This window comes from Cheilinus undulatus, linkage group 17, assembly GCF_018320785.1.
Source record: "Cheilinus undulatus linkage group 17, ASM1832078v1, whole genome shotgun sequence".
In the NCBI taxonomy this organism is placed as follows: domain Eukaryota; kingdom Metazoa; phylum Chordata; class Actinopteri; order Labriformes; family Labridae; genus Cheilinus; species Cheilinus undulatus.
Genome location: NC_054881.1, coordinates 36,990,268 through 37,009,979, shown reverse-complemented (window position 1 = coordinate 37,009,979; position 19,712 = coordinate 36,990,268). Strand labels below are relative to the sequence as shown.

The window sequence follows — 19,712 nt, the reverse complement described above, 5'->3', positions numbered from 1 at the left end:
GGGTAGACTGTAAACTGATGAAAACGGTTTGTTGGGAATCTCTCCGAGATCTTCCTGAGACGAGATTTCGATGGAGCGAACTGATGAGGTCATCGCAATAGGATGTCCTTACTGGTTCATCTGTGCTGCCGGCAAAGTGGAACAAACCGTCCCCACATGGCCTTTTAGCCATTTAGCCATTTAGTAACACAGCAATTAAACACTTACCAAACAGATACATCCTGCTCTATCCTTCGCTGCTGCTGGTTTTCTTCCCCCTCCCTCTCCAAACTATCAGGATTAGACTCTGGGTCCGACACGTACGGACTTAAATCAAAATTCACCATATTTTACTCAGTCGTTCCGGTTCATTCAAAGGTTACAAGTAGCCACAAACATAGCCACACTAGAGGGGGCGGGCACAAAACATTGCCGGCCCCCTCTAGAAAATCGGCCAATCGGAGGAAAGCAAGTCCCTGGGGGGTGGGGGTGTTAAAGAGACAGCAGCAAAAATGAAGTGTTTCCTTTAAAATAAGGGTTTTTCAGGATGCCAGTGAGAAAGATGAGGAGTTTTTTGAGCTGTAAACCATGTAAAGCTACTACATGGGTATCAGAGAGATGGTGGAAAGCCTTGAAAAAAGGCATAATACCCCCTCTTTAATAAATGGAGAGGTTTAGTTGAAAGTTGTTTCTTGTGCTATGTCTGAAAGTTTGAAAAGTAACATTTCAGCTGCAGCCCCGATGGTATAAAAGCACAATAGTGCTGATAAAAAAATTACTTGAAGACATAATCTATTGCAGTGCTTAATTATAGATCTTCTGTCAAGGTTACAAAAACAATCCAGTACATCTTTGTCAAAACAAAAGAAGCCTGTATTATGTAATAACTACAATCGGAAATATAGCTTCATTAATCTCATATTATTTTACTTTATGTGAAAACTGTTCAGACTTTTTGTTGAAAAATAGATAGCAAAGATAAAACCAACTCTGAGCTATAAATCACAGTCTAAAAGGACACAAAGCAGATTCAAGTATTTGTTGTTATAAAGGTATGGACATGAGCCGACACAATGCCATTAAACAAGTGCAGGATACTGCCGACTGAACAATGTAATTTAGATTACCCTGCTGACTCCTGATCTGTTCCGAACAACAACACCTCTAATCTCACACAAACCTGCATAATCCAGCGTGACACTAATGAAAACAACAAAGCCAAAGAGCCTGACTCTGCTCGCTCTGCATAACCTGACTGTTGGGGGTCTCCGCTGAGGGGAATTTCAATGTACAATGAGCTCTCACACAACACAGGATTAAATCAGGAGCTTGTTTCTACATCACTGTTTTTATAATAACACACAAATTACAGAAAATTGTTACTTTGTAGGAATCCAGATAAAGACAAATGCTGAGAGGGGTGTTTTAGAGTTTAAGGTTTAACCAGTCAGTGACCTCCAGTAGATCATCTATACCAGTGGTTCCCAAATGTTTTATTTGCCCACTTTTTTACAAGGTACAGGCCATCATGACCAAATAACTACGTTTTCCTTATCACTTATCAAGTCTGTCTTCTGTGCTGTTCTCAGCTGGGTGGTTGAGATTATGGCCAGTGCTAGCTTTCATAACATCAATTATGGACTCAATCTTGTCCTGACCTGGCAGTTTCTGATTTTTTTTTATGCCTTCATCAATAGAGTAGACCGAATCAGACAGGGATGAGAGAGTGGGGTAGAGACGTGTGAGAAAGGAGCCACAGGACGGACCCAAACCTGGGCCCTCTGTGCATGTGGCGAAACCCAACTGCCAGGCCCTAGAGCTGGCACTTTTGGTTTTACCAGTCTGGAATAAGCCACTTCACCTCTGTCATAAAGGATTTCTTCACATGCACAATGTGTGGAGCCCTCAGTTGCTGTCTGGTCTGGTACATGTTTTTGCTTACACCCAAGCATCCATGACTTTTAACTTGGCTCTACCAGCATCCAATGGCTGGCAGAGCCTTAGAGAAGCCCCTAAATGCAGTGTGCAGTTCAGGTGGCGCTCAACATTCCAACGTCAACCGTTTGACTCCACCCTTCTCAAAGTTCCATAAACCAATCGCGTTCAGTCTTGGTACTGAAAACGTCTCCATGATGATGATGAAATATCCTCACCATCAGCCTCTTCCAGTTCAAACGACTGACTTTCATAAAAAAAGCATCTTGTCTACAATCATCTACTCCGGACCATATCCAGCTGTCTTCCTCCTCCCTCCCCTCATCCACAAACAGCTGAAACCTTGTTTCTGTCTCTCTCCCTGTCTCTCCCCTACTCTTCCAAAAAATAACTCCTAATCAACTAAAAACACTTTAATTTCTCTCCCACTCATCTACATTAACTCCAAATCAGTAAATACCTTTCTAAATACTACTAACTCGTGGGCGGAGTCAAATGCTGGATTCAGCCAATAGCATGCTGACGTTGAGCTCCGCCTCAGCCAATAGCATGCTGACGTTGAGCTCCGCCTCAGCCAATAGTATGCTGACATTTAGCTCCGACTCAGCCAATGGAATACTGACGCTGAGTGGCATTGAGCTCCGCCCCGAACTGCACACTGCAGTCAGGGTTTCTTGGAGCCTTTGGATGAGTGTTTTAGGGTGTGGCACCCCCATGTGGCTTTAATGTGTACTGCAGACATAAGGAAGGACATAGGGAAGAAATCTTGATAACTCATCTCGCAACCAAAAAACATCACTTGTGACCCAACCATGGGTCCTGACCCAGTCTGTGTTGGGACTCAAAGGTCTGCAGAACAATTTCGAGCCACATGGGGGACTCCATCTTATAACGCGAAACAAGACCCTACCAGCCATTGAATGGTCATAGAGCAATAGTCATAGAAAGCTCTGCCGATAAAAACACAATTTGTTCCAGATCAGACAGCCACTGAGAGCCACTGTCCTCGGCATGTTTCTCATTTTTGGCAGATGGGGCGATGACGGTTCACAGGCCATCATCGGCCTCTGCAGATGTCCCACCAATGTACTGGTGCATCACTAATCATTATAATAACTGAAGCTGTATTTTACTCGTTATAAAATATACAGAGAGCTATGTGGGGATAGATTGGGTAGATGGGAAAGTGTAAAATGAAGTAAAGCCTGAGCAAATAAAGTGGAACTGACGGGACAGAAAAGAAAAGATGAAGAAAGAGCCAAGAAACACAATGGTGACACAGAAGGACATGACAGACAGGAGATTGGACTGTCTGCTCTCACCACCTCCTCCTCATTCAGAAGCAGCATCTGACAGTCAGCTACCACACAGTACTTTGGGTTCCACACAGTCTGCTCTTCATAGGAGTGTCCGCGCGACATCCAGTGTCTCGATGGGCACCGCACATCTAGAGGGAGAGAGAAGAACCATACAGTGAAAAATGTAAGAGAGTTTGAAAGTAATACCTGTGACAAGAAGAGATGAGAGATGAAGTAGGCAGGAGAGAGAGAGTGAACATTTTTGTTGGATAGGTTCTTCATCTCCATAAAAAGACAATAGCTTTTCAATTCCTGCAAATAACTGTTTTACCCAGAGAACGCCAGAAACCTTCTCTTAATTAGACATGTCAGTGAAGAGGTAGTGCATACTGCATGTTTTCTACTTTTTTCCCCTTCAATCATTCTGAAGATGTAAGGTGAAGAAAGGACACATATAAAACAACCCAGACAGGCGTAAATTGGATTCTCCTGCTTCTCTAATGATGAGCTGACATAAATCTGAGAAAAGCAATACATATGCTTTTGTTCACACAGAGAAATGCAATCCATCAATTCTCACACATGGGTTACTGTTACAGAGACAACTGTGGCTACATCAATCAACACAGCTTAGGACAGGAGTTTCATTACAGGGAAACAAGCCTTTATTAGCATCTCAGGTATTCTCTGTTGACTCAGAGTAAAAAAGAAATGACTTTTTTGACTGCTAACACTTTAAATATCCACAATATTCTGTCAAGATCAGGCCTCTGGTGCAGCTCTTGGTCATCAATTTGTTTGTGGGTAGTTCCACTGCTGTGGGAGTTACTTTGTTAAAAGTCAAGGTATGTGACATAAAGCAAAAAAAAGCCCTTCAGTGCAATCTGAAATATGCAATTTAGCCTGCTCTAGCATTCCAAATCCTAATTTCAATTATAACTATGAAAATGCTCATTTAATTCATCCCCATGTGTCACTGTCAATTTAACAAACACTTCAAGGTGTCTCTTATAAAATATACGGTGCATTCAGAAAGTATTCAGACCCCTTCACTTTTGTCAATTTTATGTTGCTCCCTAAAACTACAGTAAAAAAATATTTTTATTCTCAATATTCTACACTCAGTACTCCATCATGGAAAAGTGAAAACAGAATTTTAGATTTTTATAGAAGGCCTCACAGCTGACAATGCATATCAGAACATAAACAAAGCCATGAGGTCAAAGGAACTGCCTGTATAGCACAGATCTGGGGAAGGCTACAAAAAATATGCTACACTGAAGGCTCCCAAGGGCACAGTGGCCTCCATAAATCTCAACTAGAGGAGGTTTGGCACAACCAGGACACTTCCAAGAGCTGGTTGCCCAGCCAAACTGAGTAATCGGTGAAGAAGGGACTTATTAAGAGAGGTGGTCACTCTGACCGAGCTCCAGATCCTGTGTGGAGATGGAAAAAGTTCCAGAAGGACAACTACACTGCAGCCATTCACCTGGAAGTCTCGTCTCTGCCCATGAAAGTCAACTTTGAGTGTGCAAAAACCTCTAAATGAAAGCCAAAGGGGTTTTAATGTGTTTCCACCAGCCCAAACCTGAGGCTCCACATTTTTCAATCGCTCCCTCCCTAAAGATAAGCTTTGTTTGACGTCATCCATGTTGACTAGGAATGCACGATATTATCGGTATGGACAGAACATTTCTGCCAATATTTAGAACCGGTATTTTGTCTATAAAAATCTTCTTAAGTTTGATGTAAATATTGACTGTATGAACAAATAGTTAATTAAGTGGACTTCTGGGCTGGACCAACAGAGCTTCCTCAGCTGGAGTCTTTCATCATTATCCCTTACACTTGAAGGTGTGCTCTGAGGACTGAAATTTGTCAATTTGTTCCTCCTCAAGCTTTAAATTGTGTGTTTTAAGGACTGAAGTTTTAGGTCTGAACTATATCTAAATATCAGTATCGTTGTTGGTATCAAGTAAAATTACTTTATAAATATTTGGATTATGGCAAAAATCCAATGTCGTGCATCCCTAATGTTGACCAAGTGAATATTCACTCCTAAATTAGATGTGTTGCATTACAAAGGCAAACAACCCTCAGCAATCAACAAGAGTAGGTCAGAGTCAAATGACTGAGTTTATATTAAAGCTCTTTTGGCAATACATTACAATGTAATGCAATACATAAAATGTAATTACTCATTATTGACTTATTTGGCAATTGGCATATTTTTCTGCCAGACAGTGCCATAGTCTCAGTAGCTGATGGGAAACACTGCTAAAAGAGTACTGGAGATTTTCATACATGCAGAGGAGTACTTCTTCATGATTCCTGCATAAAGCACTGGAGAACATGGTGGACTTTGTACTTCATCGAGAAAGTCTGCAGAGAAGAATTCTTGTAATTGATGTACTTCTTTATTCTAAAAGGGCTCTTTCGCCTTAGCAGGAGGCTTCATTTCTGTTCTTAGAGATGTTAAATTGGAGAGGATATGAAACTATGCATGTGCTTGTAGAGAATATTCTGTGAAGCACAACTTCACAGGAATTATTCAATGAAGTATATTTTTCCATCCATTCCACCAAGAATTAGGAATCTAATTTTGTATACCGTAGCATTTAACAAAGTACACCAGAAATGAGTGTGCACAAGTTGAGTTTACACTTGCTCTAACACTGTCATTGGTGTTTCTTTGATCATTATGCGGCCTCATATCCCAGGCAGCCTCATCAACGTCCCATTAGACTAAGTCACAGGTACACAGACCATTAATGCACAAACACTCACACACTGCACACTGCATCTGTCTGAACAGCTTACAGTCACGTTGCAGACAGGGGCAGGTCAAGCTCACCCACATTTCCATTTAGCAGCGACAGGTTTTTCCTTTCGGTCTTAATTAAAACACACGTTTCAGGAACCAAAAGCTTTGGAATTAGTTTAGTGGGACAAGAGTGAAGCAGGAAGAGACAGAAATAAAGTCTTGATGTATTCAGCCTCATCAGCTTCCAAAAAAAAACTCAAAGGGGTGAAAGTTAGAGCTCATACTGGATAAAGATGGAGTAAATCTCTTGAAAACAGTTATTCTACATTTTCATTAAAGGAAGGACAGGAAAATAAGACACTCATCCACTTATCTCTAAACATTACAACCCTCCAGCAGGTGTTAGACAGAGCTCACTGGCTCAGTCTGACCGACAGGACCAAGGACATCTCGCTGATGTGGTATAAATTAGATCGATTTCTCTCTCACTGCCTTGGTGATTTATTGATCAGGCTTATGACAGGTACATATCCTGCTGTCAATCAATACTATGTGGAGTACTGCTACCCCAGGTAGCACACCATGGTCAGCGGGTATATGAGAGAAATATTTAGAAGCACTACATTTTCTATTTCTATGTTAAGAAACTGCAGATGCTTTCCCAAATGTAAGATGCCATAAGATGAGAAGACTTAAAAGTGCTGAAGGACAGTTCGGCTGGTTTTTAACCTTATCCTTATGTGGGGAAAAAAAGGTTTGAAGTACTAAAAATGTTGAAATGTTTGTGAATGTCCATTGGGATGCAGTTCTGTATTTTCAAAAGCTTTTTCACTTTCAGTTACCAGTGCTGTCCTTTGTTTGTTCAAGCCCCAAAGAATAACAGGCAATTTCAGCTTAAAGTTTTAGCTTTCTTTTTGTGCTTTAAATCCAAACTAATTGCTAAATGATGCAACAGACGGATAAAGTTGCATCTCAGATATGATTTAAGACTGCTGTATGGATCAGGATATTTCTTTAAGTGTTTTGGTTGACCCACATTTTCAGCCTTACTCAATTCAACAGACTATGTAGAGGGAGAAACAAAACAAATTAAATTCAAAATTAAATTCCTTGTTACCTTAGATATTATTCTACTGTATGGTTGGTCAGGTCTTTATTTTCCTTTAAGGTCAGGAGAAGGAGAATAGACTGGAGTTTAGACTGTATTCATCACTTACTGAATGCTTGTGGTAGCTACTACAGCAGCTCAGCTTTGTCCTGTAGCTTTATTAATACCTCAAAAGACCTGAGTCTCCTGAGGGAGAAGAGTCGGCTCTGCCCCTTCCAGTACCGGGCATCAGTTTTTGCAGTCCAGTCCAGTTTGTCATCAAGGTGCACCCCTAGGTACTTATAGGTTTGTACCTGTTCAATGTCCTCTCCTCTGATGGTGACAGGCAGGAGCTGGGGCTTAGATCTCCTAAAGTCAGTGACCATCTCCTTGGTCTTGGAGGTGTTCAGCAGGAGACAGTTCTCAGAGCTCCAGTCACTGGAGGCCCTCATCAGCTTTGCTGTGTTTTTCATTTCTTTTTTTAAAAAGGAGACAATCAGGTGCATAACCTGCTAAAGCGTGAGAAGTTTGAGTTTTCTGTTTGTGCATAACTTTTTGTTCTAGATGCTTAATGATGACTTACTTTGGCTTCTAATACTGGAAGTTTTTCTCAATGCTAAAAGACCAAAAACACATCTTCAGATTAATACATACAGATTTGATCCTATATTGTGAATAAATAGTGCTACATCACAATGTTGCAGCATGTTACATTGTTGTCCTCACTAGCAGCAGATTGAATCTGCGGTTGCGGAAGACACTCAAAATGTCAAAATAAGTTATTCAGAAATCCTATACAACCATGAAATATTTAATACATAGCTTTTTAACGAAATTCGACTTTTTTTCCCCACAAACGAATCATGTTTAACATATATATCCCCTTAGATTGTGTGGCAGTTATATAATCAGGCATATTCTACAAAAGCTCTGATGAATAGCAGGGAACAAGAGCACAGATCATGTTCAGCTTATGAGTGAGAGCATGGATGTTTGTGTCCATGGCAGCAGGGTGTCATGGCTGAGTGTGCTTCACTCTGTTTGTAAAAGATAAGGACCGCTCCAATCAGATAACAGCTCCAGATGCACCATCCCAACTCTGCTGAAAATCATAACCACATTGTATTTGTATACACTTACAGGCATGCTACGCTGCTTCCTCCTGTCTTACTTATTAGCTGAGTAGGATCAATAGCTGCACAGAATTAGCATTTTATTCCCCCTGCATCAATAGCAGTGCACTGCAGTATGACAATAAAGTTCACCTACAGCGTCAGGTATTGATATAGGAAGCATAAAAAAAGGTAAATGGTGTTAGATCAATATTTTAAGTTTGCCTCAAATATTCTGTTTGAATTTTCTGCTTTGCTGTTCCAGCAACAGAGCACAGTGTAGTGTGTGAGTGACAGAAGAAAATGGGACACAGGATGGGATCCGATATGGGGCTTTAGAGCAGAAACAAACAGACTGTGAGTGTGTGAAGGCTGCTGCTTCGCAGATCTACCAAGCAGGCTGTGTTTGGATTCTAATTTAAAGAAATCTGATGTTCAGGAGGATAGAATTGCTTTTTGTGGCATATTTCAGGTGTCATGAGTATATCACACCCAAAAAATATAAAGGCTAATATTGACTTGACATTACATAGCACTGCACAAACAACTATATGGATTCAGGCTTCCCAGTTTCCTGAAATTTGACTTTTTACAGTGGTCTGATTTGGCTTTTCACAAAATATCACAGAAATTTTGATTTCTAAAATATAAAAGTTTCTGTCTAATCAAACCATGAGCAGCATGCCAGAACACTATGAGATTACAGACTGTGGTGATTCTGCAGCTTCTTCATTACTTCAGTTTTATTTAAAATCTTTTTTGACTTTCTATTTACATTTTAATTAAGACGAAGCTACAAGGAAGACATCTGAGGCACAACAATAAAAGCTGTTAAATCACTTTAGACTGCATTGCACTGGGGCGGGTTCATTCCAGGACTGTGCCATTTAGTGTGCTGGCTTGTGGAACAGCTTCTGACTCCAAAAACGGTACTTGAGTCATGATTTGTTTTATCAGTTTTAACTTAACTTTCCCTTTCCCACAAAAATAAAGTGTAGATGAACATTTTAAATGTCTGTGGTTGTTTGTTCCTGTGTGTCAGTATAAAAGTGGGCAGTACCAAAAAGCTTTTTTTGTTCCTCCACTCAGCTCTTAAAATGTGTTCATGAAAACCGCACTGTGCAAAAAGAGAGAGAGAGTTCATACAAAGCTATAATTAACAACTTAAATCTAACATCTAGTTCACAGTAGGCGTAAGGTCCTCCATAAAATAAGGTTTCCATGATGTATTGATTTGAAAGGTTGAATAACTTGAAGGATGAGGAGGAGCAAAGGGGTTCAGCTGCTTAGTTTCAGTGATGTGATCCCTATGATTACAACCCTCAGATATTTAATTACTTTATCACTGCCATCTTTGTCTTCCACCAGCAGAGATAACTGAGCCTGTCCAATAATAGAGTGCTGCTTATTTACCTCACACTTTAGTTCAAGATTTTAACACCTGGTTCCACAGTTATATGCTAAGAGCTATCACCTGACCATGTTTTGTCAAATTTTACATACATTTTGTCACCATCAAAAGCAGTGGTTTTGGCATCATGCATTACTAATTAAGCTGAACCTGATTTCACTGTAGTGCAACCAAACAATGACACTGAAGGAGCGACGCCTGTGGGCTGGTTCAGGCATACGACCTAAGCTGTGCTGATTTCACAACTACACGCATCATTATCCAATCACCTGACAAGCATTCCCTCAATTTGGCGATCTATTGCAGCTGCAAGATTGTCAGTCTCTCCCTCCACTCTGCTCTTGCCTTAAATCAGTGCTGTGCTCTTGCCTTCTACCCACCACTCCAGCATCCACCTCCAGGCTGCAAGAGGGGATTTAAGATGCTATCTCACCCTTCCTTAAAATCTGCATGTAAAATGGATCTGCAAGTAGAGATTAGGTTGAAGCCCAGACACCAAACACAAACATGATCTACTGCACAATAAATGTTTTGAACAAGTTGGTTGGCTGAACTTTAAACCAAATGTCATGACGGAAGTTATACAAAGCTGATGCATCAGGCCCCAGATCAGCCTGTTTGGTAAAGAGACCACTACATTTAATATGTGTACGACAACTAAACCTCAGGACCAATTCAGAGAAATAATAGCCTAAAAGAGCAACTTGAACTTGAAACCCTTCTGAAAGGGTGCTTAAAAACACATCACAATAGTCTGAATCTATCACAAAAAAATGGAGGAAACAGATTAATATAAACAATGTTTTTTCACAAAAAATCTTTACATATATTTAACCTTAAGATGGAGTTCTGGGTGTGCTGGCCATCCTTTCATGCCTTTTTTGATGCTAACCTTAGTTGAATTGGTGCAAATTTGGCATTGAAAGAATGCTTTTTGAACCTATTTTGGATTAACAAGAGACAAGTTGCAAACAGGTATTGTGTAAAAACATGAAATACAGCAGACCGGCAAAGAAAATTAGCTGTAGCTTATGCATGTGCAAAGGTCATGAGGTTAGCCTAACTGCAGTGTATTTATTTACTTATTACACTTTGAATCATTATTGTAACATTTAACAAAATTATTGCACAGTGCATATTTTTCACATATTGTGCTGTGTTCACCAAAACATAAAAGAATCTTAAACATGTATCTGCCTTACTTGCTGGCCATGCACTGCTGTTGTTTGTTGCTTCATATGTGGTATGCAAATTCCGAATGCAAATGACTTTGATTCCAGTGCCTGATTTCATTTTTAGCCAAGACCCTTTTATGTTTTCTGAATACCTATTATGTTTCCTTAATTGTGTTTAGGTACTTTATACAATACAAACAATACTGCAGATTTCTGGCACTTATGCACTCATTATTACCCTCTGAAAAAGCACTTAGAGAATGATGGTTCTATTCACATAGAGAGCTATAAATCCAGCCTCCTGTCTGCAGGCTGCAGGCTACTCCAGCATACTCCGATGCAGCTCTGAGAGATTTAGAGCCCCTGGATTCTCTGTGCTGCCCATGGAAGCTTCATCTCATTTGCTGCACATGCAAAGCAGTACTGCAAACGCCAGGAGGTAAGCCCACATGCAGAGTTGCTGATTGAACTTTTTCCTCAAAGCTCTCTGGAAATGCCATTCTAGCAATTAAATTCCACAAGACTGTTTGACACCTTTAACTGCCAACAGTCACCAATATCACCTTAGGCCAGAGATACACTTGCTGTTGACTACTTATACATGTACATATGATAGCTGCCACACGCATCCAACGTTGTTCTGGTGCATGTGATGTGCACATCTTACTACTATAATTGGAGATGTGCCTGTGTTTCTGCCTTGATTTGCACACCGTTGCTCTAACTGTCCTTGAAGCCTCTGAGAAGACTTCTTGAGTGTACTGGTTTGAAACTGGTGCCATCAAAAAGTTATAAATATGTACAGATTTTCCATAAAATCCCAAAATGTTGTGCTGCATCATCATTCCGGGACTTCTGCTGCATTCCATTTACCTCGGAAGTTGGACGTCTTAGCTGGGAATGGTGTCCCACCCAAGTTGAACGCGTTCTACTTGATACAAGTGCATAAGAGTAAGTGCCAGAGCCGGCAAACAACTGGACTTTGTTGAAACACGCCCACAAGGAAACGTATTTGGATGAGATGATACACGTGCTCCACAATCCCTGATCAAAGTAAGCTCCCTGTGAAGCAATACTCTATTTATATTAAACCAGATAATACTGGTTTCACACGTGCACTTTTTTAAATAAAATATTTTCACAGGTAAGAGATATTCAGTTTTAGAAAGGAATAAATTAAAGTTTAAAAATTGAACAGATCTTACATACAGACAGGGCTTGACATTTACATCCACCAACTAGCCAAATGCGGGTAGATTTCAGCCACGGCAGGTAACAGAGCGACCCTAACTAGCCACAACGGCAAGTTGAATTTATCAGTGTCACAACACATGCTTCACTCTGAAAGTGCTTGACTGTAAGCCCTTATGATTTAGGCTTGTTGCAGAGAGGCCATTTGGCACATACAAGCCTCAAATTTCCCCCAAAATAACTGAAAAGTGGTTGGTCTCTTTGTCCATTTGTGCATTTTTATGCAGCACCAAAGGCTTTCGTGCTGTATGACACATAAATGCAAGACACACACATATACAGACACACACTGAGGTGCTGGTAATGTAGACTGAAGGCTTCTATCTGTTTAGGGAAAATGTTTCAGAATAATGGAGGATAAACACAGACCTGAACTTTGTCCTTCTCCTCTCTATCCATGGAGGATCAGCGTCATTTATGTGTGTGTTCCAGCTGTGTGTCTCCCTGTCACTTGTGCGAGCCAGGGTGGGCAGTGTGTCTAAATATTAGAGATAGACCGATACGTTTTTTTTCAGGGCCAATACCGATACCGATTATTAGTTGTCAAGGAGGCTGATAACCGATATTTGGAGCCGATATCCAATTGCAGTAAAAATGAAAATATTGGCGTCAAAATTTTGAATACAAACTCCAACACCTAACTTTGTCAAAACTAGGCTGCTACATTACTATCAATTAATGTTACTATGGCTGAAAAAATAGTACAATAGCAATAGAAGAGACTATTCATTCCCGAACACCATGCAGATCATGTAGGCTTTATGATGCAGTTACATTATGTCTTAAGTCTTGAACAGCAATATTGTGCTCCTCTCTACAAGAAACTATCAAAGACAGCTTAAGGACACACTTCATCCAACAATGTCATTTTCTGCTGCTTGGGATCTCTCAATCAACACAGAAAAATGTTAAGTAAAATAGCTTGGTAGTTAAACAGCCATTATTGCCCTCTGACACAAACACAAGTCTTACTGTTATCACTGATTATTTCCCTATCAATATCATCAGCAACCTTGGTTCAAGTGATTAAACCGTTAAAAACACTAAATAGCCTACAGCATCTTCACTTTAATAATCAGTGTTTATCATAGGAACAGACAGGGGTCGGTAATGCACCAAAGTGATGGATGCCAACCATCGTAAAACCGACGAAGAAGAAGGAACAGACAGCTGCCGCTAACGTAATGGGCCTTACATTAACCTAAGTTGTCGTGAGTTGTAGAGTTGCTCATGTGGTTTCCACACAAACACACACTATTCTCTACCATAACAGACATTCTCCCCATTGCAACAGTCTGCTGAGCGTCTAGAGCCAGAGGAGGAGAAAATGGACCGGTGGGCTAGCCGGTGGGCTAACATCACGCTAAACGCTAATCAGCCTTCACCTGAACGTGATTTCCTGCAATAAAACTGGACTGAATTGCGTTCACTAGGTTTTTACCTTATTTCCAGTGATTAACAGACTCGTACGGAGGGACTGCGAGCGAGCAGAGCTGCTGCTTATGTTTATATAACGTTACTGGGCTCACAGTAACTTTACTAGTAGTTGTAAGTTGTAGAGGACTGGGATGTTTATTACAATTGCAGGAGTGTCTGCTGCCTTAACGTACCCTTGAAACATATAACTGCTCTCTGGAGCATCTTCTCTGGGCAAAACTTTTTCTCCTCCTCTAATCTCCGCCGTGTGCATGCGCACAGCTTTCACTGCTGATTGGCTGTTAGCCGTGCCGTGGCTCTGCGTGTAACCAATCAGATGGTGCTGTGGGTGGGAAAATGCTGCAGCACAGACTTTTCTGGAGAGAGAGTAGTGACTCCAGACAGAGGCGCGACTGCATCAGAGCCAAAATAACCCAGTTTTAAATTGATCTCTTATCGGCCGTTAGATTAAAAAAAAAAAAAAGGCAGATGCTGATATGCGTCAAAATGCTGAATAATGGCGCCGATAATCGGCCTGGCCGATAATCGGTCTATCCCTACTAAATACTGTTTGATTAACAATCCCTCTATGTTATTTGTTTGTTGAGGGTGACTTAAATGATAAAACCTCCGCAAATGTGTGCATACTTTAAATGTTATTGAAACCTTTTAAACGTTTGTATATTCAGGGTATAATTATAGATTTGCCATATATGGATAATTAACAGATATAAAAGATGAGAGAAACTTGAAAACTTTAAATAAGTTCACTGGGGTAGTGAGAAACAGAGGCAGAAGGATTAAAGTCTGTAACTGATCACTTTGGAGTCCAAGAGAATTCAACTAAACAGTGATTTTTCCTTTTTTTTTGCTTCTAATATTATACAGACTGTACATGTGTTAATGTTCACCAAATGTGAGCTTCATGCACCAAATGTAGGTCAACAGATAATTTCATCAATTTTAGACACACATATAAAGATATTTCCACCATAAAGTTTAAAGGAGAATAGAGGGGAAGAGAGGGGAAGTGACACTCAACCTTCTCTGATGGAGATCTGTCAGAGTGAAAATTAGAGATGCTCTTGTAATCTACTGTAGTTTTTTCCTAATAAACAGTAAATTAACAGTAACTATTTTATGATATTATTATTATTATTTTTTATAAAATTAGCACAAACGTAATATCCATTGAAGAAAATAAAAATCTAAGTTTTGACTTAATGACTGTCTCTAACAGCGAAGTATGACACATATCTCTCTGGGGATACGCCCCAGAAAGGCCCGCCCACACGTGACATTTGTGTCAGAATAATTTGGTTGCTATTTTAAATTTATTCTCTTGATGTGAACATTTTTTTGCTTGGATCACAGTTTTTTGTTTTCAAATGCTAATTTTTGTTTGATACTGAAAAAGTTTTGTTTGAATATTTTTGACAAATCTCATTCCATAACAAGCCACCATGGCTGGTGGGCAAAAAAAGTTAATGTCAAGTCCTGTATACAGATGTGTCACTATTTTGAAAATATCAACCAATGCATTTGTCATTACAAAATCTCTCTTGTAATGTATGATTACCATGTTGTGTAGGCACTTGAATCGTGCACATCAGGTTGCATACAGTCTACGCTATGTAGAGGTAGAATCCAGGGACAGCATTTGGCATGATCTAGTGTAAGCAATGACGCTTATAATGCATCCAGATGAATATGGAACCATAAGGTCAAACAGTCTCCTCTATAGAATACAGGTAATACTTGGAGAGAGGATGAAAATGTAAACAAAAAATGAGCTGTAGTCTCAACTTTGCCTCAAATTGACAACCACTCATTTACTTGTGTGGACATGTGAATCTCTCTGAGCCAAAGATGCACAGCATCAGGCTCAAATAAATGGCAGCAATAACTGCACACGAGCAGCATGAAGATACAACCGGCATGAGAGCAGGAGTGCTGTGTCAACCAGTCAATAACACCATGGAGTGAGCTAGAAAGACAAGAACTCAGTCGCTGCTGCTGCTTCTGACCTCTGCTGCATTAATATTTGGCTCAAGCAGTTTTGTAGCTCCTGGTCATTAATTAAAATTTAATCTAAATTTGCAGCCCTCAGTCAAGTGAGGAAATGATCAAAGATCAGTGTTCTACATACGAACACAGCCCAGCTCTTTTGACGCAGTATAACATTCTTTACTTGCCAAGCACACAGACAGTGGTGCATTTGTGCAGAAAGGAGGCAAAAAATAATGGTTTCAGAGTAAAAATGTCAGATTAAAGGAAGAAAAGGCATTCATCAACCTTCATCCCTCCTGAGTCCCTACACTATTACTTGCATGTTATTATTGTGGAGGGGAACCATTGACTTTAGAGTGTGCTAAAACATAGCAGTCACACACAGACACAGATCAATATAGAAAAACAAACAGAAAAGCAGAGAAGTTTTACAACTTTTTACCCATAGTCTGTCAATCCACTCAGTTTTCTTTCTGAATCAGATGCTCTTCAAGACATGTTAAAGGTTTACCTTGAGATAAAAAAACACAAGATCTGCTGTAGAAAGTCAAAAAATGGGCTCAAAGCCTAAGGTTGTGCAAATTTAAGCCAACGCACAATGTGATTTAAGTTCTCATCAAATCAAGTCAAGACCACATAGGGGAGCTTGTGTAAGAAAGATCAGATTGCATTTAAGCGGATAGATCAAAGCCTTAAAGAAACAACATGCAAGTTTTCTACCTTAAACTAATAGTTTCAGAGTCAGTGTAATAATTCAATGACTTTCATCAGGGAGAATGGCATCAATCCACTATCCCACAATTGCAGAGCACCCCAGTTGTCTGTTTTCAGCACTATACTACTTTGACAACTGGCTGTGGTTCTCTCATAAAGTCTGTATAGCTTTATGACACTTGTTCACCTGCTTTGGGCTAAAAAGAAGCCAAGTAGCCAATCTTGATATTGTTTGAAACAACAGCTAAGGATGAGAGACAAAAAGAGCAGTGACAGCTGCTGCAAAGAGGTGAAAAAGAGATGGAGCAAGAAGAGAAACAAAAGTAACAATCAAACAGCAGTTATAGAAAGCAAGTGTGTGATTTTGCCCACAATCGATTATTTTAAACCAACATTTACACTAGTCTGTAATTTGTTCATAAAAGCAGGATTATGTCCCATTCCAAGTGTTATTACCTGGGGACCTGATGGGATTGAAGAATCGTCAGTGCATTGTGTTTTTTTGTAGGAGGCATTTGCAACAGATAAATCATGTCAATATAATTATACTTATGGTCGACTGTGCCCCATGGACATGATGTCAGGCTCCTACCTCTTATACATTTTAAAATGTTGCTATCTGATGGATTGAGCTATGTCATTCTGTCAATATGCCTCCTCCTCAAGTTAACTGAACTTCATCAAAATGCCAAATATACAGAACACTTCTGGGTAAGAGGCAGAAAAGCGACATCACAATGATGTTGATTTGCCCAAGACCAATAACCATGTATGTGTGGTCAAATATGGTGGGTTATTCCAGACTGGACATCTGCTTAACCAATCAAGAATATGGCAGATTAGAATCAGATTATTATCTCCTTTGTAGTTTTTACAAAATCCTGGAGGTCCTCGAGTAATACTAGTCCCCTGTGAGTTGGGCTAAAGTAACAACATTACTGATTCATAGGGAACTTTCGATCCAAGCCTATCCAATTGGTAGCCCTTCTAATTTCTTAACCAAAGCCAGTCTATGCCAAAAGAGAAAATGTTGTGGCTTTCCAAATATGCTCTCACTCCTGGTCTAATACTCTGACTGGTCTTCATAAGGACAGCTGTGAACAAGGAGGAGCCACAGAGTGCCAGTGGGCTGCGCCTTGAGACTTTCTCAATTTTCCAAATTTCATTTACAACAGGCTTTTGTTGAGGCTGAGTCTGAAAGAACAGCATAGGTCAACATGTTAAAATGTTTTAGTGAAGTCTTCTGAACTACAGCTGCACTGGGAAAATCTACCTTGAAAAGATTGAGAGACGGACTGGGTTTTTGCCTTTCTCTGATGAGAACTCTTGATGAGAAAATGTATAAAATAAAGCCGAAGCTAAGAGCGAATAAAAAGATGCTCCCTGAACATGAAGTCGAGCACATGAATTACAGCAGGTCAAAAAGAAAACTTTGTATTTTTTTCATTTTACTGTGAACTTCTATCACCTTCATTTTGAAGCAGTAGTAGTAGTAGATTTTGAGTCACATCCTTTGGCTGCTGAGTGGGAGCTGTGGAGGCAGTGCTACACTTGACAGCAGTAAAGGATGCTTTTGTAACCTACAATCTGATCCAGACTTTGAACTCTCTCAGTAGCAGCTGTTGTAATATTTTTAGTCTGGCTGTCAACATGCTCACATTTCACCACACAGAAAGAAATTGGCCATGTTGATTAGAGATTGAAGAGTCTTAATTTTAAATCTTATCTTTAATTAGTGTCTGGAAAAACTAATTCAACACGTATAACAAAAATCCATCCATCCATTCAGGGTCGCGAGACGGGGTACACCCTGGACTGGTCGCCAGTCAATCACAGGGCTGACATATAGAGACAGATTATCACGTACGCTCACATTCACACCTACGGCCAATTTTAGAGTCACAAATTAACCTAATGAGCATGTTTTTGGTGGTGGAAAGAAGCTGGAGTACCCAGAGAGAATCCACACGTGCACAGTGAGAACATGCAAATTCCGCACAGAAAGGCCCTGACCTTCTTGCCGTGCGGCAACAGCACTAACCCCTGCACCGGTGTGCAGAAAAGGTATAACTAAAATAAAAATTGAAAAGCATTTTTAAGATTACATACCTATACTGAACATATTTGGACTGAATGCATACTGTGCCAGTCAGTTTCAGAATAATCTCTCGAAATATTCGATAGTTTATTGAAGAATGTAGTTCATTTACAACTTAAGAAATCTGACATCAAACAAACAGTGTCACCTTTCTGAGGTCTCAGTGCACAACAAAGCAAAGCTAAGCAGGCACACACAAGTTGTGTTCTTGGTTCTTGTATTTGTTGGGGATTTATATCTATTCTGCAGTCCCAGGATGCCCACTGCAGTAGATCTTTTTGTTGTACTTGGGCCTTTGTGGCTCACCTATTTTCTGTTTTCCTGTGCAAGTTTCAGTTTATTTAAAGGACGATTTCACACCATATCAGGTAAGATAGAATTTCTGTTTTTCCTTATTTTAATTTGGTTGGAATTTGTATTCATCACAATAAAGATAACACTGCTGAAGGAAAGAAGAAACATTAAGTGCTGGTTAATCACTCTGCTTTCAAAACCAATGGTGTAGATTATTTTGAGGTAAACCCAGGGTGAGGTATTTTTAGAAAATAACCCATTACTGACTTCCTGTTGTTGAGTACATTTTTAAAGTATGACTAGGTGTCTGCAAAATGTTTTTCTCCAAAGTTTAAAGCTGACAAAAATCTTTGCTGCTACATTTTTTTTTCTGTTCAAGAAAACCATGACAGTTCTCAACTAAATTGTGACAGGGTTGTACGACTTAAGTTTTGTTCAAAAAAGGTGCTGAATTACTGTAAATAGCAACCACATTGCCTTATTTGTATGTTTTAATATTTTACGTGTTGAAATTGTAGTCGTCCCAGTCTAGTCCTGGAAACCAGAGCTCTGCAGAGAGGAAGAAATCTGTCACCGCTGTAAAGTCTAGGCTTCCTGGCTGTTGATAAAATCCTGGTACAATGTGTGAGAGTTGATAATGAGGTAAGGGTCTATCACGTACAAAAATTCATCTCCTGCCTGTTTTTGGTGTTCTTCATCACACTCACTCGTTATCTGTCAAACAGATTTTAGTCAGTGCCATACACAGTTGTGTATGTCTTGTTTTGTTCATACTTTTATGGAAAATACAGCATATTTCAGGAAATGTCTTCCAACACTTCTCAGTGCAGTGTGGATTTGATGAAGACTTTTTCACATCCAAACTGTTGTAGTAAACATGCCAAGACTATCAGAAAAAACGTACTATCATCAGTATGGAAACGAGAGAGGCATGCAGGGGAAAGGCATAACTAAATGAATATGAGAGTGGATGTTGTTTGCTTCCCTGTTTCATGTTGTAAACAAGTCACTTCCATGGCAGTTCAAACTCTTTCTTGCATTAACTTCCTGTGAACCTTCACATTTCTCTCTAGCTCTCACACACATTATGTAATGTGTTCTTGCCACCTGCTATTGTCACTGCTGCAGGCCAATACAGCACACTTAAGGCTAAATTATTCCTTTCCTG

The 19,712-nt window shown here is 39.9% G+C and overlaps 1 protein-coding gene across 1 annotated transcript in view; it reads right to left on the bottom strand.

Annotated features, from left to right (window-relative positions):
* si:dkeyp-72a4.1 (uncharacterized protein LOC100148058 homolog) overlaps positions 1-19,712 on the bottom strand; it is a 52,026-nt gene that overhangs the window by 20,351 nt on the left and 11,963 nt on the right. Inside the window, exon 3 of the mRNA XM_041811077.1 lies at positions 3,237-3,361. Within this exon, the coding sequence (XP_041667011.1) occupies positions 3,237-3,361 (125 nt within the window). The remainder of the gene's footprint in view (positions 1-3,236; positions 3,362-19,712) is intronic.